Consider the following 23086-nt stretch of genomic DNA (forward strand, 5'->3'; position numbering starts at 1 on the left):
TGTTTTCACCCATTTCAGAATAGCTGTAACTTTTTTCTCAACTTTCCCGAATTCATTTTTTTTTTGGTTAAATTAAGCTTAAAATCTCACTTTTTCAGCACTATATGATGTGACACAATGTGATTGGAAGCACTGGAGATATACGACTGCCATGACATCTATTAATAAAATACGAAGAGACTTTTTCGACTACCCAATATCTATGCACTGTATAGGGTCTTCGAAGTTTCCTTCTGATCAGGTTATAAAAAAAGAGAACGATTAATAAAATAAAACAAAAGTGAGGTAAACTTATAACAAATGAAATACAATATATCGCGAAAGCCCATAAGCATGAGCTCGTAGCCAGCTGCTGGTCATTCGCAATGCAACTGTTGACGCGAGCGCTTGTCTACATACGATAGTTCGATCGTGTTTTGTGATTCTACAAGTGAATTATTTTGAAATTGTAAAGTGAAATATAATATACTGATATTTAAATTTATTAAAAATTAGTGATTAGTGACACATTTATGAACATTTCGCATGCATGTGGTGATTGAAATATAAATATATTACTCAAAACTGCGGCTTGGTTTTTTGCAGGAAACGGGAAAGTGATAGCGCAAGCCAATCAGCTGCACTTAGATCTAGACCTTTGGCGGCGCATATACATATACTATATATGTATGTACATACATATATGCTTATATTATAAAATATATTATATTCTTATGTATAAAATTATGCATATATTGATGTTTCTGTTTCTCACTTTTACTGTTGCTTAATTGATTAGCAACTTAATAAATATAACGCTTGAAATGGACGTTCATTTGACTGCATACTTCTTCATATATTAGAAATTAGTATATGTTTGTAGAAATATATATCGAATGTGGTCGGCAAAATGTCAATCAAACTTTGATAAATGCTAAATGCACTCTGTGATATTGACAAAATACATGTGTACATGTGTGTAATATAAACTGTATATATGTATGTTATGTTGGTTCAGAAACCGCTTTTGTAATAATTGCCCATATCTGATATTTGAAGAAAAAATGTTTAAGTTACATTGCCATAATACTTACATACTTATGTATGGCATCTCTACAAATGTGTCTACATAAAAGTATATTTGTATGTATATGTAAAGAATGCATTTTTCTCCTCGAACCACTTAATTACTTCTATACTCTATATCATATATGTACATATGTATATTTATATATACATATCAATCAGCACTCAAAGTAATGAAAATGTTCAATCTATCAGGAATCACATCAATATTACATACACATATGTACATACATATCATCACCTAAAATGCAAAACAACGTATCATCAAAAAAAAAAAAAATGAAAATCGTTGTCAAATATAATAACCAGCATATAACAATTTTAAAGTCTAATTCTATTTCAATATGAGTGTATGATAACCAATATATAACCATTTTATAACCAAAACTCGAATTTTGCTTCAATATCAGTGATTTCTTTTATATCGTTTTTCCTTCGCCTGTAAACTTATGAAAAGTGAGGTGACATTCTTTGCATTTTAGCTGACGATATGTCCATACTTAATTAATTATGTATACCATATTTATGTTTTTTCCAACATGTTTACATTTCTACATTTGATAAGATCACAGTTGAGTTAACATATATATGACTATTGAAAAGAGAAAAGCTCATAATTAGAAATAAAAACACACTGAAGAATTGAACGATAACAAGATGTCGCGTCGGCTATGTATTGCCGTTTTTGAAATTATACAAATCGTCGCTTTGGTATGCGCAGCCGGGTAAGTAACTAATTTTTACTCCCTACAAAAAAAAATATATTTTAGCATGAATAAACATGGAAACATATTTGCAGCCACAAAGATAAATATTTAAATGAAAATATTGTAACTTTAAAGAATTTAGTGATCGAAATTTTGAACTCTTGCTACTAGTTGCTACAAAGTATAATAGTTTTGTATACCTAGTGGTTGTATGCATTACCTAAAACTACTCGAGATAGATACATATATATATATATATATATGACGAAAAACGTTGAAATCCTGGTGCAGAGATATTTTGATAAAACTTGCTTGTCGAAAAATACGTTTTCGCCATTTTTCGATGACCCGGTGCAGGATTTCGTCTGAAATTTCGGCTATAGAGCGCTGAATATTGCCTTCGAGTACCTCAAGCGTTGCTAGTTGTTTGGCGTAAACCTTTGATTTAACATACCCCTAGAGAAAATTATCTGTAAGCCTTAAATCACATGATCTTGGCGGCCATTTGACTGGGCCATTTCTCACCCAACATGAAGCGGCGCGTCTCGTTGTAAATAGAGATCGTCCGCGTCAAATTCATCAAATTCCAAGGGAAAAAAGTCAGTCAGCATCATGTTATAATAAGAAATAAGGCCAGATGATGCCGCCATACCACAATTCGCACCAAACGGTCAATTTTTGGGAATGCAATTGCGTTTCCTGAAGCCCATGAGGATTTGACTGACCTTAATAAGGACAATTTTGTTTTGTTGCCGAAGCCATTAAGCCCGAAATGGGCCTTCATCTAAGTAGACCGTGTTTTGCGCGACGATCTCTTACAGTAGCCACCGGAATTACGTTCTCTTCTAAGCTTTAACAATATCCAATCGTTGTACCAAAGTGAAAGGTGGCATGATGAAATGGGAAACTTTACTGAACACACTTACGACATTTGACACGAATCCGTAAATAAACATGGCCGCCACGAGCTGTAAAAATCATGGGAATAATGTCATCAAAAAGGGAATTATGTGAGATTTAAAATGACTTTATGGTTTCGAAACAAAATTAGTTAAAATTGATATTAATGCAATTCACGTTGTCATATATTTATTAAAGGTTTTCCATAGAAATTTCTGAAATGTTAGAAAAAAACGAAAATCAATTTAAGCTTAATACGTGTTTCAGGAAAGTTCTATAAATCTGAAAAAAACACCAAAAATCAATTACGCTAATGAGTTTCGCTGATAATTTCATCTCAAAGTTTATGTACATGTACAAGTATTCTTCCAAAAAATATAAAAAATATCAATACAAAAAAAAATAATATAATTATTGCTTAATGATGCTGAGACGGCTAAAGAAAAAGCGTTTTTTTTTCAAGTTTATAATAAAATAATTTTTAAAGTGTTCACTAGCACAAATAGAAACTATTTGGCATTTCTTTCGTTGGAAAAGCTTAATCGTTCTCGGAAATATTCTCGTATATATGTATATATGTGTGTATGTGAACATAAGTACATGATTTGCATGTTATTTGCGTCAAACAATGCCAGCGGGCAGAAACATTGTACAAAGCAAAACATCATTATTATGATTTGTACGCTGGGAATTCCCTTCGCAATTGCGAGGCGCGCACGTAGCACTTAGCCGGTACTTACAAGGTACATGTGTGTGTTAAAAGGTTATTTATTTCTTGGTGCCATGCAGAGAAAATTAAACACTGCATAGTGAAAATAATTTATTATTATTTATTTATTAAATTTAAATTGTCATTACTTTTTTATTAATTAATTATATATATTTTTAATTCAAGTCAAGAAAAAAGTAATGGGCTAAAATCACAAAATATTTGTATAAATACAAATTGTATATTGGGAAGTCGAAAAAGTCTTTTCGTACGTTGTCAATAGATGTATGTACATAGATACAGTCGTATATCACATTGTGTCATACCATAAAGTGTTGGAAAGGTGAGATTTTAAGCTTCAATTTACAAAAAAAAATTGGGGAGTTGAAAAAAGTTACAGCGGTGCAAAAATGAGTGAAAATAATGAAGAGATTCCAAATAAATGTAGGAAAAAATAGTTGAAGTTTGATAAGAAATACGAAAAGACTTTTTCGACTACCCAAAAAATTCGCACTGAATTGTTTTGTTTGCCTTTTTTCGCTCTTCTGCAAATAAATCCCAAATTAAAACAAAATTGGTGTAAAACTATCATCTTTGCGGCGTTGTTGAAATTTCCTACAAGGTATTTATTTATTTTTACGTACATATGTGTATCTATTAGCATCAGCTGTTTTCTCGCTGTGCGCCAAGCCTTTCTCACAACAAATAAAAGCGTAAAAACCGGCTAAATTGAATTATAGCTCAGAGCTTGGTTGTTATTGTGTTTACTTACATATATACATACACATAAACATATATTACGTACATAATTTTTTTGTTTTTAATCGAACAATGGCTATGACTTGTCTGGAGGGTGTCAAAAATATTTTCAGCATCATACTATTTTATTATTTATATGCTCAAAAACTCAATGACTTCATCCTAAGACTTTCATACGATCAAGTTCAAGCGCAATCAAACAATGACACTATTTACAGTTGCTTAATAAAAACTGATTAATAACCTAGTGTATAATGATATTATGTTAATTTTTATTTGGATTCCATTTTTTTATACCCAGAATAGGGTATTTTAAATTTGTCACGATGTAGTAACACCTTAAAGGAAACTTTATTAGGTATATGTAGATTTAAATGATCAGCTGATGAACTGAGTCGATTTAGCCATGTCCACCTGCCTGTCCGTTAGTCTGTATATGTACGTATATACGAACTAGTCCCTCAGTTTTCAGATATCGATATGTAGTTTTGCACCCAACTTTGTCTTACCAAGATGTTGCTCATGAAAATTTCCAATGGTTATTGTCTAAGGCATTGATACTACATACGAAAAAATACATGAAATCGGATCGCTATATGCTATATAACTGTCATACAAATAGACCGAACAAACTCAAGTCCTTGTATAAAATTCTTTTATTTGTTAAGATTATTATCCAAGAAAGTACTACAACCTCCGAAGAAAACGTTCGGATCGGACAACTATAGCATATTTAGCTGCAATACAAGCTGGCCGATCAAAATCAAGATAAAGATCTTTTTATGTAATTTTATGCTATAAGAATTCTCCTGTGAAGGGTATTATAACATCAGTGCAGCCAAAGTAAATGTTGTTTTTTCTTGTTTTGGTATAATAATTGACCCCCTTTTAGGGTTCACACACACACCGAACCGCGATTATGAACTAAAATCAATATGCGATTCGAACACGTCGTAAATAAAACAAGAAGAAACAGTGCATACATACATATATTCATACGTATGAAATGAGATAGTATAGCTTAATTATTTATTTAGAAACTTTCATTCTTTTTTTGCATATTTTATTTAACGAGCCGGCATAATATACAACAAACAAAACGATTCGTGACTAATGCTGGAAAAAACTCATGGGCAGAGGTTATCAGATGCTAGCTCTGACCTATTGACTTAATTAATACTGAGCAAATTAATAGGAATTTTAAATAATTTTTTACTTCTATGAAATCTAAACAGCTGCAGGGCAGTACACATACACTCGCATAAGTTCTAGGTGTGAGTTGGTTCGTATGTATATGTACCGTCGAGTCTTTTAGGCGTCGAAACTTGTTTGAATTGATTGTTCATTTCGGCCTGGCATGTGTGTATACTTATTGGTGGATCATTAATTTAAAGCAACGATGAAATATTTGCATACTTTCATCTCCAATCAAATCAAAAATTTCAAAATATAGCGAATTTCTTCGTTATTTTCACTCATTTTTGAACAGCTGTAACTTCCCCGAATTAAATTTTTTTTGGATAAATAAAGCTTAAAATCTAACCTTTCCAACACTATATGATATGACACAGTGTGATTGGTAGCACGAATACGAAAATACTTTTTCGACTACCCAATATGTATTTATACCTACTTCAAATGAATATTAAACAAAATTTTCTATGTAATTAATTTGTTGATAAATACAAAAAAGTGCATAAATTAATTCAGCAAAAACGAGATGCACGATTGTATTTGAAACAGTTCAATGACCTTTTTATTAAAATTAATTAACAGTCAATATAAGTTAGACAAGCTTCTAAGCACACAAAACACATTAAAAGCCATTATACTAACAATAATATGAAAAAAAAAATAAATAAATGAATAAACCAAATATATTTTTTTCCATTAATCTTTACACAGACATTACTCTGTAATCGGACCTGGCACGATCCGCTCCAAATTTAAATACAATGTTGCCGTTTCAGTGCACAAAGCCGAAGGACCAACCAAAATAGATGTTAGCATTATGGGTCCCTCGTATAATGAGACAAAAACAGTAGAGCTGCAGCCGATGTCCACTGAAAATGTTGAATTTGATGTGCCACAACTGCAGGATGGCGCTTATAGTCTGGTTGCGAAAGGCGTGTCCGGGCTGATCTTCGAGAACTCAACAAAGCTAAATTATGCCGACTACAAGCCAGCCACGTTCATACAAACGGATAAGGCCACCTATAAACCAGGTGACTTAGTACAGTTTCGTGTACTATTTTTGGATGCCAATACGCGTCCAGCAAAAATTGAGCAGCCCATCTCGATACTGATTAATGTACGTATTATGCGAAAATAAACTGAAACTAAACGCTTTTTATACTTTACAATTTTTATAACGTCAAATTTTATATTTTACATAGGATGGCGCACGGAATCGTATTAAACAATTGCAGGACGTAAAGTTGACTAAAGGGGTTTACACCGGTGAATTTCAACTCTCCGAACAACCTGTGCTCGGCGATTGGAATATCGAGGTCGTTATTGAGGGTCAATCACCGGTTTCAAAGTCTTTTGAGGTGGCCAAATATGTATTGCCTAAATTTGAAGTGTCTATTGAAACCGCCAAGGACGTAGCCATACCTGATGGCGTCATTAAGGTGACCGTACGCTCAAAGTACACCTACGGTAAATCTGTTGAAGGTACGGCAACGGTATCCATTAAACCCCTATATCATCATTATGGCATGAATATTCAACCCGAGGCAACCAAAATGGTTTATGTCGACGGCAAAGGACACGTTGAATTTGATTTAAGTAAAGACTTAAATATCGGTGGTGAACGTACATATGTGCCGCCATTGAAAGTATTGGCTACGATGAAGGAGAAACTCACTGGCAATACACAAAATGCCACGGCTACTATTAACTTGCATTCCGAGCGCTATCGCATCGAAGGTGTTAACGTGCCGACCAATTATCAACCTGGCAAACCGACCAAAATTACCGTTGTTGTGAAGAATGTGGATGGCTCGCCGGTGTCTGATACAAAGAATAAAGCCAAATTGATTGTGCATCCGCCACGTGATTATATGTTTAGAGATTATCTGTCTAAAGATGAAGCTACTACTCCAAAGGAAGCAGATAAAATTATGGAATTTGAATCAAATCTTGACGAGCACGGCATGGCTACATTTGAGTTTACTTTGGCCGAAACAGACCGTTATTATACCGTAAAATGTGAATTCTTAGATACTACAACATATCTTAGCTCAATATCTAAATTTATACCTACAATCGATACACCGGAATTGCTAAAATTGACGGTGAACACAAAGAAGTAAGTACAGAAACGATTTTGTAAATATAAGTGTGAGAGAGAATACCTTCTATATAACTAAAACACTTATAATTATATGCATTCACAACTGATAATTTATTTGCAGACCTCGCCTGGGTAAGCCCGTTGTGGTGGAGGTAATATCGAGTGAAAAAATCCCATACTTTGTTTACACCATCGTTGCACGCGGCAATATCTTGAAGAGCGAATATGTCGATGTGCCGGAGGGACGACAATCGCAGACCATCAAATTTATACCCACCTTCGAAATGATACCGAAAGCCAGCTTATACGTACATTATGTCTACGACAATAATTTGCGTTTCGAAGAAAAGGCGATACAGTTTGAAAAACAGTTCGAAAATACCGTAAGTCGTAAAATTAAAAAAAAGTTAAATCAAATTTACGCCTTCCACTTTCCACTTTCTACTAATATTTTCTTTTGTATAGATCGATATTAGCGCTCAACCCCAAGCGAAACCTGGCGAGCAGGTACAGCTTCATATTACAACAGATCCTGATTCTTTTGTCGGTTTGCTAGGTGTTGATCAGAGCGTGCTATTACTCAAATCGGGCAATGATATAACCCAGGAACAGATATTCAACACTTTAGGCGACTATGATGCTAGCACACCATGGATGCGAGGCTATGGACGCTATCCGGGACAGGAATCCGGTGTGGTAACAATGACAAATGCCAATTATCCCTACAATGATGGTAAGTGCAAAGTTAAATTAGAATTCCATGAAGCATTTTTTTTTAATATTATGTTGTAAGAAATCCTTTAATATTACCTTAATAATGTTGAGCGCCTAAACATATGTGTCTATGTTAATCCAAGAGTTATACCCATCACCACTGGCACTTGCTGATAGCGTGCTAAACGATGAGTATTTTGAAGTTGCTCTCAACGATGAGCCTATGCATCGAGATATTACGGATCGGACAATTGATCCTTCAGCTTATGGCGTATTGCCAATACGGAAAATGTTTTTAGAAAGCTGGATTTGGACACTGCTTAATAGGTTCGTTTCCAGTGTATTTGCTACAAGGAAAAACGTGCACACTAAAGCAACTCTTATGCCTAATAGTGGTGACTAAAAATAATATTTGTAGAGATTTCGATCGTTGCCAATGGTTCTACGGTTGTAAATATTTAGCATGTGTGGTTCAGTTTAGATTATTTAAAAATAAAATAACGCTGCCTAGGAATGAAGTAGTTATGCTTTAAAACGTCCAAAAACAACTGGAAACTAATTGAGACTATTTATAAACGCGGTGAAGGACACTAGATATTTAGAGTGGTACAAAACGACACGCCTATAACTTTCACTTACACAAACTCTACCTATCTCCGCTAAAATTATACTTAGATTGTTTTTTTTTTGTTGTTAGCTATATGGTATTTACTTTTTTTCTAGAACCTTTATATATGCTTGAAGCAGATTTCGAATTAGCCTTAGACACTCTATTTGACTCAGAAGATGAAACAGACTCCATAGATCGTTTCGATGCTAATAGCGTGTCGACGCAAACATCCGCGACCACTCCCATAGTACGTAAACATTTCAATGAAGTGTGGATTTGGCATGAAAGTGACTCTACGAGTGGCATTGAAGGGTTGGTTAAAGAAAGATTACATCGTGTGTACATTTAAAGGAATCGTATGCATGCGGAGCACTTAAAAAACGTAACCTTTGCAAAACTAAATAACAATAACAAAAACATAACAATAACAGTAAAAATAGCAACAGCCGATAACAAAACGAAAAAGAACACTAAGTACTAGCAATTATAATGCGACTAAGCACTTTTTAGTAGATCTTATAACAGCGGTCGGTTTTCTCGGGACCACATATTCTACCTTCATTAGAAATTTGACCTACAGATAACTGTTTTCGAACTTTTTTCAATTATTATAAGTGTATGCCCAATTTTGTTTTTATCAGAAACTCGTCTAGAAAGATATATATTTATATTAACAAAATTGCAACCCTGCGAGTTTTTTTTTGAAACAACGAAATAATTAAACGTTTATAATGTTGAACTCATATTTAATCTCTATGCTCGAAACATTCTTTCAGCTACTTATGGATAGCTTGCGAAAAAAATTATATGAATGCATAAGCCCGATTCACAGTTATCATCTACTTCAACTACTTTACGTTTGACCAATTACAGCTCCGTGTGTACACAAATCCTGTAAATTACTCAAACTTCTCGTTGTACAATATTATTTTAAGTATATGTACATGCGGTGGCCTGCTTACTGAATTTTCCTGTTAACAATTGAATGTTGCTTATTGTGGAACAGTTTTGTTGGATATGCGAATCAGCATGTGAAATTACAGTAGTATCTTTTTGCATATCTATTTATAGGTGTACCCCGTTATTATTTCTTGAGAGCACGTACGGATGATATGCGAACGGGTTTGGTATACTATATGCATCATCCATCACCTAATGTACAAAATTCGTTTGCGCCGAGATTCTCACCAAGTTTACCACGTCCTACGAAAATTCGTAAGGACTTTACTGAAGCTTGGATTTACGATAGTTTTTCAACTGGTGATGGTGAAATGTTAGTTAGAAATTAGAGTGTAAATACTTTTATGCACAAAAACATACAAAAGCCCATAGTCCCCTGTTCATGATATCTTAAAAATATGTATATATAGTATTTAGGCAATTGGCAAAAGCACATCCACTTCAGACTTACTCGATTTGCCGGTATTTTGACTGTCGGAGTTCCAAATTTCGATATTTTGATTGTCGGCATTACGTTATATGTAAAACACAACTATTTTGACTACCTAGTTCTTCTTCCAAATCACACAGGTTAAATCAACTCATTTCATTTTGTACATACATACGCAAACATATTACACGCATTTCAATTGACCCGTTAGTGACATTGTTTAGAGAAAATATACAACCGCCACAACAATTACATCTTGCACATTTAACCACAACATTTTTTTAACACTTCTTACTTATTGTTTTTCACTCTATCAATAATTATGCACCGTATTTTTAGAACACACTGTATCTTTACAACATTATATGCCACTTTCTCCTACGCTGAATCCATTTTTTTGTTGCAAGCTAATGTCGAAGACTTTTCTAGTTTTTCTGCATGAGAACATATGATTTATTGCTATTTTATATCAAAAACAACAATGTGTCTTAATATCTTTTGCACTCGATCTGCGATCTTCGCTACATATCAATGTTTAAGAATTTTCACCGTTGAAATATGACGCAACACGAGCCTAAATAATCTAAAAATAATGCTTTGAACATAATGAAAAAAATGTATTACAAGTAACTGTAAGAAATATTTATAAAAAAGAATTAAAAAAATATTTTGTTCATAGTCTATGCTTACATTCACGCGTTTCAACAACCAGTTTATGCTTTTGGTGCAATTGGAAGACCTCTCCCGGAAGCCACTTTCTTCGCCGGCGAGTTTATGCCTGTAGCCCTCCCTGCAGCCCTCCCTGCACCACCGCAACCATTAGCTGGAGCAACTGCTATAACGCCAATCTTGAGAAAAAATTTTATCGAAAACTGGATATTCATGAATCAAGAAATGTAAATTTATTTTTTGATTGTTATGTGCTTTAGAGCTTTTCGCTCTTCGCCGCTTCGTTAATGCTCGTATATGCATGTAATATGTTAGTGGTAAAGTGTTGGCGGACCCTGTTTTTAAATTTAAGTATACTCATATGTAGCTAAAACACGTATGGCTTTTTGGGTATAAATGCTAAATCAGTTAAGTGGCATTGAGGTTGATCCATGTAAAACAAGCTCCATTATCAAAAAAAAATATTTTTTGAGACAGTTAAAATTTATTTTTAAAAACTAATAGTAGATTATAGTTTTCATGGACATATATTAAAAAATACGGCAATGACGGAAATTACTGTGGAGCGTCTCAGAAAAAATTTAATAGCACGGTGCTGGATTATCTGAAATCAAAAAAATTCATTTGTATATAATTGTTATGCCCATGTAACGCTATTTGGGAACACTTTGCGCACAAATCGATACATTTTTTATTATATTATTAAAAAAATTGAAGAAAAAAGAAATTACCTAGAAAGTTATGTATAGAAATAGTGTTCAAAATTTCACCATTCAAAACGATAGGTGCAGTAGCTTTGAAGTTATGAGTGGCATGATCTTAAAATAGGTGAGTTGTGCGGGAAATACTTCAAAGCTATAAGATCTGATGTATAACGTTCCTAAAGCGAGTATATGTTAAGTATAATCATAACTTCGCAGTCTATCTCTCTCGGTGTGTTGGGTAATAACTACCTCATATATTGAATTTATATACCTATGTTCATTCGTATATCAAACATGTTCTAAGCCATTTAATTTGTGACCGACTCATTCAGAGCTTCTCAGCAAAGCATATTCATATATACTGTGACAAAAAAGTGCCCAGAAATTGTAAATAGAACGCCAAATATTTAATTGTTCATCATTTATTTTGCCCCTTTTTGGGATGGCCTTCAGCTCCTCAGCGAATTTCGTTTTACCTCTTCGATTGACTGAAAATAGTTGCAGATGGTGCATTATCACCGTGTAAAGTCCACAAATTGTTCTTCCACAATTTCGGCCGTTTTCGACGGATGTTCTCACGCAAACGCCTCAATACGGACAAATAGAACTCCTTATTGACCTCTGTCTCTCCCGAACAAACTCATAAGCCTATGCCTCAGAGGCAGTAATAATGATTTCCATGAATGTGGGATCGGAATTCACACGATCAAGTACAAGTATGTCTAAAGAGGCCTGTTAACGTTTTAAAAAAAATCAGTTTTATCGGGACGAATCGAGCAAGAACGCGTTTCATACCCAAAGTGTCCACCAAAATCATTCGACTCGTAGGCTTGTGTTTTAGATAAAACTGAATCACCGTAAGCCTTTTCCAACATTCGCAACGATTCCGCATTCGAAATTTGGTTATAAATACCAAATTTTTGTCAAATTCTTTATTCGATATTTTTATCCATTGTTGAAATCGCAACGCTCTACTGAGATGTACCGACTTAAGCAGCTGCTGTAAACAACCTGGTTGAGAGATCGCGGTCATATTAGGCATATTAATTAAAGACAGTCCTACCAACTTATAAAAATACATTTTTTCGAAATATCATATACTCGTGGAATGTAAGTACAATTTCCTGGCGTTTTTTTGTCACAATTAAATAAACATAAACAAATTCTTGTAAGAAATCCTTTGTATTCGTGAAAGGTATTATGGTTTCGGTACAACCGAAGTTAATGTTTTTCATGTTTTATCTAAAAGTAAAAACTTTTTCCCTACCATTTACTAATTGTTCATCAAGCAGCAAGTCTCTGCCATTGCGAAGTCCTCTCAGTATTTCTTATTAGCTTCAGAATATAAATACCTTGACTCAACGGACGAGGATCTGTTATGTGAAGCACTGCCACTACAAGCAATGGAACTGGCAAAATGCGATAAAGCTAGTGAGAACTCAATGCTCTTACGCTCTAATTTTGCCGAAATTTGGATCTTTAGTCAAAGAATTAGGTACATAAAATATTTTCTAGCCACACTTGTGTGTTTTACCTCTTTTTGTGCATTTGTAATGTATGTATTAGTTTACGTTATATAGTATATAGTATTTATATGTAGAATTAGTTAGAACTTGATAAGTAGTTTCCCATGTTTAATATTGTGTCATGAAAAGTTAATTAGAATGATTAAAGCGTTCAGCGAGAGCAACTATGAAAATAAGCCTTTTTTATAACTTGGTAATCCTGTAGTTTCTCAAATAATGTTAAGCGGAAAGCAAATTTTACAAATCTATTCATAATTAAAAGAATGACATAATGAGATTGACAAACTGTTCACACTTGCAGACTATCATTATCCCATTCTCCAAAACCGGTTTAATTTGGAACCACGCGTCATGTTTAGAATTGGGTCGAATTATCCCTCACCCAGACATATGCTGGCCGCTTCATCAATAGGGCGACCATTTACAGCAGTACCTGTAGCACCAAAATTACGTAAAAATTTTTTGGAAGACTGGATATACGAAAATATTGAGTAATATATATATTTAATATATTAATTAAATAACACATCAATTTAACGCATTGGGAAATTTAAATGTAAACGACATATATATAACTGTTATATTAACTAACATGAGTACATCGATAACATAGCACTTGTGATTGTTTATGGAATTACAAGGTTTGTCCGGAAAGTAATAGGACTGATTTTTTTCCGCCACGAATGTGCTTCGGAGCGTGCGCGCACCGACTGGATTCGGTTGAAAGCGTTCATAGCTAACGCACGAGCGGCTGGTGAGTTGTCTCCGAGCACCTGGAGAGTCAGGACAAACATTTTTGGTCGGTGGCACCAGGCCTTTTTGGAGGGCCGGGAAGAGGTCGCTGATAAAGACCTGAAGTATGATCAAATCCAAAGTAAACACGATGCTCATTGTCTTTTTTGACATCAAAGGCATCATCAACCATGAATTTTTTCCTCCTGGACAAACCGTTAACGCCAAGTTTTACATGGAAGTCCTCAAGAGATTCGAACGAAGTGTCAATCGGGACCGACAAGACAATGCTTGGAAATCGCGCTGTTAGCGCTGCATCGACGCAGAAAGAGCATATTTTTAAAGTTTTTAAAGAATTGTTCTCAGTCCTATTACTTTCCCGATAAATCCTGTATATATGAAAGTGAAAATCTTAGCTCTGGCGAGTTTCCTCGTTATTTTGGTCTCAGCGTGTGTAGGGCGATTAGTAGAGTAGGCTTCTTATCTACACAACAGATGGCACAGGAGATCGAAGTTTTGGACAATGTGGTATATATTTTATTGTCTTAATCACTTTACCTTCATTGTAACACTTTAATGGATCTAACAAAGGATTATAGCTTACATTTAATGCCACCCATTATATTTGTTTCCCTTTAACTTTCAATACAAAAGAGGCAGAACTTATTTACTGGACTATAAGCCCGATACCCGAAGAAGAGCTTATTTTTCACGATCTCGATCTCATTGTCGCAGCAGCTGCCTTGAGAGAAGATACCATAGACGATATAGAATACTTCGCGAAAAATTTACAAGCTCGACCGACTAAACCACCGATACGCACATACGTAGAGCGCTCTTGGACGTGCTCAAATGTTGAATCACTATTCTATATCAAGTAACTTGATAAAAGAAAATACACAACGCTTCTAGCCTGAATAAGCAGCTACATATTTACATACATGCTCTTACCATAATGATTCTTTGAGCTTTCTTCTTTAAACTTTTCTCAGTTTTGTGTTCGCTTCAAGATTTTTTTATTTTTAATTTCTAAGAACACCACCATATGCAGTTTACGAACTCTTTTCAACACATTTTTGCTTTCATGCGAACTGCTCTATTGTGTTCACTACAAAATTATAAAACGCTTTGCATATTTTATAAAAAAATTTAAGCCGTATTCACCTCTTCAACCCAGCTCTCAACATCATATATATCATAAGGAGTGGCAATGAGAAACGCTCCGGCTTAGACAGCAATAGATCATACCTGGTTCTTAGATACAATGCAGTTCACCGCTACGATACTACTCGTATTAATCCCGGGAATGCGCTAGTTATACCGTCAATACGTAGCAATTTTGCAGAAAATTGGATATTCAATATTGCTGTGTAATACAATGATATATTCATATTGGTTACTTAACATTCAACAATGCGTTGTGTTTATAACTAATGTGGGTTTTAGTATTCTTATGGTGTATATTTACTCACTCAAAACTATGAATAACGTTATGAGTTTGAATTCAAAATTTTATTCGCAAAACTTTATATCATTATAAATTTTTTTAGCTGTTAATGGCATATTTCTGAACTTTACTTCAATCTTCCCTATTTTTTTCACAAAATTTCCAAAGTTTCCACATCATAACTAAGTTTTGAAAACGTTCATGAATCATCAATTATACATATAAAAAAAAATCGATTCGTATGAATTATTTAAAGTAAATTTATCGCAATAATCGATAGACACAATATTTCAGTGTCCTTTTTGAAACTGGTTCTCTGAGAAAAATTAAATTATGTTTTGGCTATAAAAATACTGCATTAATGAAGATAATAATTGCATGATTAATTAAGCTTAAGACTTAAAAATTAACAAATTTTCTCCATGATGCATTTGTGTTCTACACTTCTGCATGTCATCCGCATAGACCAAAAGAAAAGACATCCAACAGCGACCGGTTCCAGCGGTGGTAACGTGCCGATCAGTGGTGCCTCCAATCGTCGCAAACAATCGACAACAGAAACCTGGTTGACAACCAGCTCCACAACTGCTGGACCTACAGCATCTGATATTGGCAGCGATAAGCAATTTCAATACGAATTACGTGCGCGTGAAAACTTTTTTGAAAATTGGATTTTTTACAAAATTTGCTCAGTGAAATCGTACGATTTTTTTGTTGATAAATATTTCTGTTAAGTGTTGTGACGCAACAAGCCGCTATTGTGGATAATAATTTTCATTCTTAAATACTGAATTTATCGATGAATGAATGCAGCTGTACGTAATTTATGCCTGCCAATTTAATTATCAACTTCTATTTATTAATTCAATTGATTTTGTGTTATTTTGTAGATATATACCTTTCATATTAATACTTACATACTATTTATTTAATGAGTATGCTACAGTTTTTAGAATACCCTTTATAGAACAAAATTATGCACTAAGACTTTGCAGAGCTGTCATCCAGTCCAAATGGAGTGTTCTGACAGTTATTAAAATTTTTACGAACTCTTATACATATTTAGTATCAAAATACTATTTTCCTCAGGTGCCCAATTGAAAGCACGCCCATCGCTGAATTTTACTTATTCCTCTACTATTCCTCTACATACATAAATCCTTATTTCTACTTCGCACTCATCTCTAATAGTAATCATGCTATAAATTTTTTAGTTATTTACTATTCTCTCCAACTACCATCGCCTGTGCCTAGGGAATCTATTGCTGAATATTTACCCACAAATCCACCGCTCCTTTACACAACAACGACCACAGGTTCAATGGTTGCAAACAGCAGTCCGGCAGTTCGTAAAGAGTTTAGAGAATCATGGATTTTCGTTAATAATGAAATGTATGTTTCCGAAATGAAGAGTTACTCCATGTCTACCATAATACATAACACATGGCTTGCCTTTTATATTTCGGGATTAGATGAAAATAAAAAAAATAAAAAATATATTCATCAGCGAAAATCGTCCTATTGTTTTTCAAAATATTCTTCTTTGGGATCTATACTATTCTACACATTACATTCTGATTGAGGCATCTCCAAAACATGCATTCTGAACGCATTAAGCGCCTTTTCAGCTGTCGAGAAACATCAGTTTGTGCACAGCATCAATAGTTTTCAGAAGAGCAACTGATTTTGGACCACATTCGCATTCTCAAATTCGTCTTGGAGTGATCTACGAACTCTCTAGAATTCACAATAGCAAACACTGATCCGTGATAGAACTGCATACATACAAATTGCTTTAAATTCATCACTGTATTGTTGCTGAGTTAATTCACTTCGAAAGTTGTTAACAATAAGTTCATTTTTTGGCCGAGATGAATATTTTAAGTTACTGTAAATAACACACACTAATCCACATCGAAAGTTGTGAAAAAATAATTCCATTTTTTTATCGAGATAAATATTTTAAGTTACTGTAAACGACACAGTTGTCTGAGTATACATATATAACGTCAAAAATATCACACTCACACTTTACTCTGATGTTGTGAGTTGCCAGGTTGCAATTCTAGTGCAATCAAATCCCAAAATGTAAAAGGCAACCCGTATTAACACAAAATATTAGGTGATGCACTGGCAATGGAGACGCACACTCAATACCAAAAGCAATTCAGCAACTGTGGTTGCACTTTCTCAATATAATATATTGCATTACAAAGTAAAAGAAAAAGTGGATATTTACAGACATTATTTTGAGTTAATTAGAAAACATGCTCATGTTTGAAATTCTAATTAATCCCTGAATTAAGCGAAAACTTTCTTCCGATACAAAAATATTATGACTTTTTAAGCACTTTTAAGGGTTTAGTATATTCAAACTATTACATAATATAGGTAATATCTAAAGTATAACGGTTTATTTATAAGGATATATGGTTTCTATTTGAAACATGTCGGAGAACAAGCTTTCATATTCAATAATTTCAGACACACATTATCACCCAAAATGCAAATTAACGTACGATCACTATTCATAAGTCTACAGGCAAAGAAAATATTGTTTATATCTAACAATGGAAGCTGAAAATTTAATTATTTAATATAAGTAATATGATGTAGTGTATCGTAAGCAATAAAAAACTTATTTTCGATTTTTTTTATGATGCGTTATTTTGCATTTTAGGTGACGATATCTAGTTTCGATTATAACTACTTACATCTTAATATAACTTACTCTTTGGCGATCATTTTGTATAATATATCATATATCACATGTACACACTTTTAACTGTAAATATTGCATTGAAAACTGTACTTGCATCCTCACTTAGACTTTGTGCACCATTATTGTTAGCGAGCTCATACTGCATGCTATGATATTTCAATGGATTTGCTTGCTCATATCCAACAATTATTGCTTTTTGTATTCACATACATATATTTAAAAATTTATAATTTACTACACACACAAAATATAACCTAGTTCTGGATATAACTAACACACTTGCATGCACGCATATATGAAAAAAATTTTCTCTCAATTTCCGTCCAACTTTAAATCACGCTTGTCGCTTTCGCTTGTTGCCTGTTATGTGTTATTGTCTCACATATCAAACCGTACCACTAAAAATAACATATACCTATTTATATTCCTCTTCTTCAACGCTTCGTCTGCAGTACGGATGGCGGAAATTTTACCTTGAGCAAGAAGATACCCGACACCATCACTTCATGGGTTGTCACTGGCTTCTCGATGAATCCCAATACTGGCATTGCGCTTACGGCCAATCCCACAAAAATACAAGTGTTCCAGCCCTTCTTTGTCTCTACTAATCTGCCGTATTCGGTAAAGCGCGGTAAGTTAAGACGCACTCCATTTAAAGTACTTCTAAAATCTTCTGTAATAATCGCGTCACCTTTTTTTGGTCAACGTAGGCGAAGTTATTGCCATACCCGTTATAATCTTCAATTATATGGACAAAGCTTTGGATGCGGAAGTAGTAATGGAGAATACGGATAATGAGTATGACTTTACCGAAGCCACCAATGAGATTGAAGACAAGCCCTTAGATGTGGTGCAACGCGTTAAACGTGTCTCGGTTGCGTCAAATACTGGTCGCAGCATTTCCTTTATGATACGTCCCAAAAAGATTGGACAGATCACATTGAAAATCACTGCAACTACACCACTGGCCGGTGATGCAATACATCAAATGCTCAAAGTGGAACCGGAGGGTGTGACACAATACGAAAATCGTGCCGTCTTCATAAATCTTAAAGATAAAAATGTGCACAATGAGAAATTAAATGTAGATATACCAGCCGAAGCTATACCCGACTCGGAATACATAGAATTTTCTGTGGTGGGCGATTTGCTTGGGCCAACGTTGAAGAACCTCGATAAACTGGTGCGCATGCCTTATGGCTGTGGCGAACAAAATATGGTGAATTTCGTGCCGAATATATTAGTTTTGCATTATTTGGACGCGATCTCCAAGAGTATGCCTGCAGTTACGGAGAAGGCAAAGAAGTTCCTCGAAATTGGTTATCAACGTGAATTAACTTACAAACACGATGATGGTTCGTACAGCGCTTTTGGCAAATCTGATAAGGCAGGCAGTACTTGGCTGACAGCATATGTGATGCGTTCGTTCCACCAAGCAGCAAAATACACCGATATTGATCCTAAAGTTATTGTAGAAGGTTTGGACTTTTTAGCGTCGAAACAAACACCGAATGGTAGTTTCCCCGAATATGGAAAACTCTTCGATTCGGCACATCAAAATGAGTTAGGCCTGACAGCATTTGTTTTGTTGGCATTCCTAGAAAATGTGGTAAGTAGATTATAGTAAAGAAGAGCTATGCAGCTTATTGTGTTTTAGTATACAGCTCTGAGGTAGTGGCCTTTTCACGAAAACTTAGCACTCAAATAGCTTTTTTAAGCGTAGGTAGGTTTCAATTTTCAAGCTAACAATAAGTAAAGATAACAAAAGCCAAGCGGTTTTAAAATCACAACAGTTTCTTAGGGTTTCGGGTAGTGAAGGAACGCCATCATCTCTTAGCGGATCTCACAACCCATTTCACCATAAACATGCATCGGGTTCCAGGACATATTGATATTCTTGGTAACTGTGAAGCTGATGAAATAGCTGGAGCAGTACCGTCCTACAACTAGACCACGGAGACGAAAAACTTGTATGTCTACTTGTAGATATTTAATCGATATGTTGTAAATATAGCGGAGGCCCATCAGAAACAATCTCTATCTTGTTCAACAAGCAGGAATGTGAATATAGGCCGCACATGCCGACTATTAGAATTTAAAAGGAATGACATAAAAACTCTAGTAGGAGTACTAATAGGTTACCGTCTAATCGGCAGGCGTGCCAGCCATACAATATCTATTGTAGAAGCTGTCAGAAGGTGGAGGAAATGCGAATTTAGCTTTGTATAGGGAAAGAATCGCAACATTCGGTCGAGGGTTTCTTTTTCGAAGGTTGCTAAGATAACACTTTTCGTAGTGATGAACTTCTTTAGAAACACGGAATGGTTGAGAAAAGGAACAATAGATTGAGGGGACTACGAATGAGGAGACTATACAATATATTCTAAGCGAAAGCAAAGCTCTGTATAAGAAAATAATCACAACCTTTGTTTGGCGGTTTCTTGATTATCTTTCGGAGGCTGCTTGTGATGAGCTTCAGCAAAAGCACTGGATGGTTCAGAGAGAAGACAATAGAGTAAGGAGATGTTTTTTCTAGAGATTTCAGAACGAGTTGTCCCAAAAGCCATCGTCAGACAGAGTGGCTGTCTACCTACCTAAGATAAAAGAATCTTCGACCAAAAATTTCTATGTCGCTGTGTAGTACTTTAGTAATCATTACAAACGATGTTCAATACTTTCATAAGAATTTTTCATTTTACACTTAAACAGGAACATGTAGAAAAGTACAAAACGCAGGTCGATAATGGCATGAAGTATCTAATGGAGAACGTGGATAAAACAGACGATCAATACTCGCTCGCAATTGCTTCATTGGCACTGCAAATTGCCAAAAATCCCGCAGCCGATAAGGTGCTAACTAAATTACAAGGTCTCGCTAAGCAGGAAAGCGATCGCAAGTGGTGGTCCAAGGTTGATACTCCCACTGAGGGTAGCAGCGCCATCTGGCGTTGGCAGCCAAATAGTAATGACGTAGAGATCACATCGTACATACTTCTTGCAATACTAGATAAAGAGGGCGCCGAAAATGCTTTGCCCATTGTCAAATGGTTGATCTCACAACGCAACAGTAACGGTGGTTTTGCTTCCACACAAGACACTGTGGTCGGGTTGCAAGCGCTCATAAGCTTTGCAGAGAAAACTGGCGCCGGCAGTGGTGTGATGGACATTGAGTTTACTTCAAGCGGTGGTGAGGAAAATAAAGGTGCCATTGCGGTTAGCGCAGAAAATTCCTTGGTACTGCAAACACATGTGGTAAGTTAATTAAAGCGCGATTTATGTCGTTTGAATTAAACTAACCTAAAGAATATTATGCTTTCTTCCGTGCACAGCTACCGAAGACAACACGCTCGGTTGATTTCACCGCCAAGGGTAATGGCTCATCTATGGTGCAACTATCATACCGTTATAACTTGGCTGAAAAGGATAAAGCACCAAGCTTCCAAGTGACAACAAATGTCAAGGAGGACCAAAACTTACTAATTATGGACGTATGCGCCGAATATGTACCTGCGGATGCAGCCGATCAAGAGAAAGAATCCAATATGGCTGTAATGGAGATAGCACTACCCTCCGGCTACACTGCGGAAACTGACGCTTTCAATGCTATTGAAGCGGTGGACCGCGTTAAACGTACTGAAACGAAAAATGCCGATTCGATGGTGATTGTCTATTTCGATGCCTTGAAACCGGCCGATAGTAAGTGTGTGCCCGTTAGAGCAGTCAAAACACATGCGGTGGCCAAACAAAAGCCCGCAGCGGTCAGCATCTATGACTACTACCAAACAAATCGTCGTGCCACCGAATATTATCAGGTGAACTCATCGCTTTGTGATATTTGTGAGGGCGAAGATTGTGGTTCATCGTGTCAAAAATCAAAGGAAAGCAATAATTAATGTACATTATCTTGCTTCAAGCAATTCACTCTAAAAACGGCGAAATTGTAATGTAAATGAATATCAGTGATAAATTTTTATATCGGAATCATGTCTGTATATTTGTGAAAAAAGGTTATTTACATGTGCATATGTAGGTATATGTGTATGAAAAAAATTATCAAAATTAAGTAGTTAACTAAATTTGTTAGAATATCAAATGTATACTATATATAGTTCAAACAAGCATACATTTACCCAAAATAAAATGGAAAAATATGATAATCTAATGGCTGCATTTTCTTTAATGTTGGGTAGCCGAATAGTCTTTTCATATTTCTAAACAAACTTCAACTAATTTTTTTTTTTTTTAGTTTTATAATGAACTTTAATGAACCAAATATGTGTTATTTTGGTCGACCACTTTTTGCCATTTTTTCGCTACAGACTTTATTCCATTAGTGTAAAACGTTTCTGGTTTCTCGGCGAAAAACTGGCACAAATAATTTTTACAGGCTTCTCTTGAAGCCAACTTTATTCCATTAAGGGAGTTTAGCATTGACCGAAATAAATAGTAGTCCAACGATGTAAGGTCAGGGCTATATGGTGGATGCATCAAAACTTCCCAGCCAAGTTCTTCCAGTTTTTGCCGAGTCATCAAATGTTTGTGTGGCTTAGCGTTGTCTTGATGGAAGACGATGCCCTTTCTGTTGATCAGTTCTGGCCGTTTTTTTCTATTTCTTGCTTCAATCTCATCAGTTGTTGACAGTAAAATATAGAATCAATCGTTCGACCAGACTGATTCCTTTCCAATCCCACCAAACACTCAACATAACCTTTGGAGTCGTCAAGCCTGGCTTTGCGACCATCTGTTGAGCTTCTGCATGCTTGGACCATGATCTTTTTCGCACATTATTGTCGTATTTGATTCACTATTCGTCTCCTGTTACAATTCGCTTTAGAAATGGTTCGATTTCATTTCGTTTCAGCAAAGAATAGCAGATGTTAATTCGGTCCATAAAATTTTTCACAGAAAATTTCTGCGGTACCCAAACATCGAGCTTCTTTTTGAAACCAGCCTTTTTTAAATAGTTCTAAACCGTTTGATGATGAATGTTAAGTTCCTTAGCGATGTCATGGCTGCCTTTGTGACGGTTCTGGTCAATCTTATCCATAACCCCATCGACTTTTTCAACGATAGGTCGATCAGAGCGGACACACCGAAATGTCCAGAACGCAAGCAAGCGAACCATTGTTTTGCT

The 23086-nt window shown here is 35.1% G+C and overlaps 1 protein-coding gene across 10 annotated transcripts; it reads left to right on the forward strand.

Annotated features, from left to right (window-relative positions):
* The first annotated feature begins 344 nt into the window (after positions 1–344).
* Positions 345–22114, forward strand: LOC126753130 (CD109 antigen). Of its 10 annotated transcripts, XM_050464325.1 has the most exons (13): positions 347–448; positions 586–666; positions 1631–1790; positions 6046–6451; positions 6537–7453; positions 7560–7821; positions 7904–8171; positions 9834–9977; positions 10832–11048; positions 18405–18583; positions 18663–19561; positions 20662–21204; positions 21282–22114. In XM_050464325.1, exons 3-13 carry the CDS (start codon positions 1723–1725, stop codon positions 21843–21845), a joined length of 4467 nt encoding a protein of 1488 aa, XP_050320282.1. In that variant the 5' UTR covers positions 347–448; positions 586–666; positions 1631–1722; the 3' UTR covers positions 21846–22114. The 10 variants fall into 10 exon arrangements, with proteins under 10 accessions (XP_050320279.1, XP_050320282.1, XP_050320280.1 ...); XM_050464322.1 differs by lacking the exon at positions 586–666 and having other exon boundaries at positions 345–448; XM_050464323.1 differs by lacking the exon at positions 586–666 and having other exon boundaries at positions 347–534.
* The last annotated feature ends 972 nt before the right edge of the window (positions 22115–23086 follow it).

The sequence above is a fragment of the Bactrocera neohumeralis genome, chromosome 3 (genome assembly GCF_024586455.1).
Source record: "Bactrocera neohumeralis isolate Rockhampton chromosome 3, APGP_CSIRO_Bneo_wtdbg2-racon-allhic-juicebox.fasta_v2, whole genome shotgun sequence".
NCBI lineage: Eukaryota > Metazoa > Arthropoda > Insecta > Diptera > Tephritidae > Bactrocera > Bactrocera neohumeralis.

What these genes read in the sequence shown, in the direction of transcription:
- LOC126753130 (XM_050464322.1), top strand. Translation starts at nt 1,723, where the DNA reads ATGTCGCGTCGGCTATGTATTGCCGTTTTTGAAATTATACAAATCGTC. An exon ending in GCTTTGGTATGCGCAGCCGG is followed by an intron (nt 1,791 to 6,045) that starts GTAAGTAACTAA and finishes ATCTTTACACAG; the next exon opens with ACATTACTCTGTAATCGGAC. An exon ending in ACCACGTCCTACGAAAATTC is followed by an intron (nt 9,978 to 10,831) that starts GTAAGGACTTTA and finishes TTTTGTTCATAG; the next exon opens with TCTATGCTTACATTCACGCG.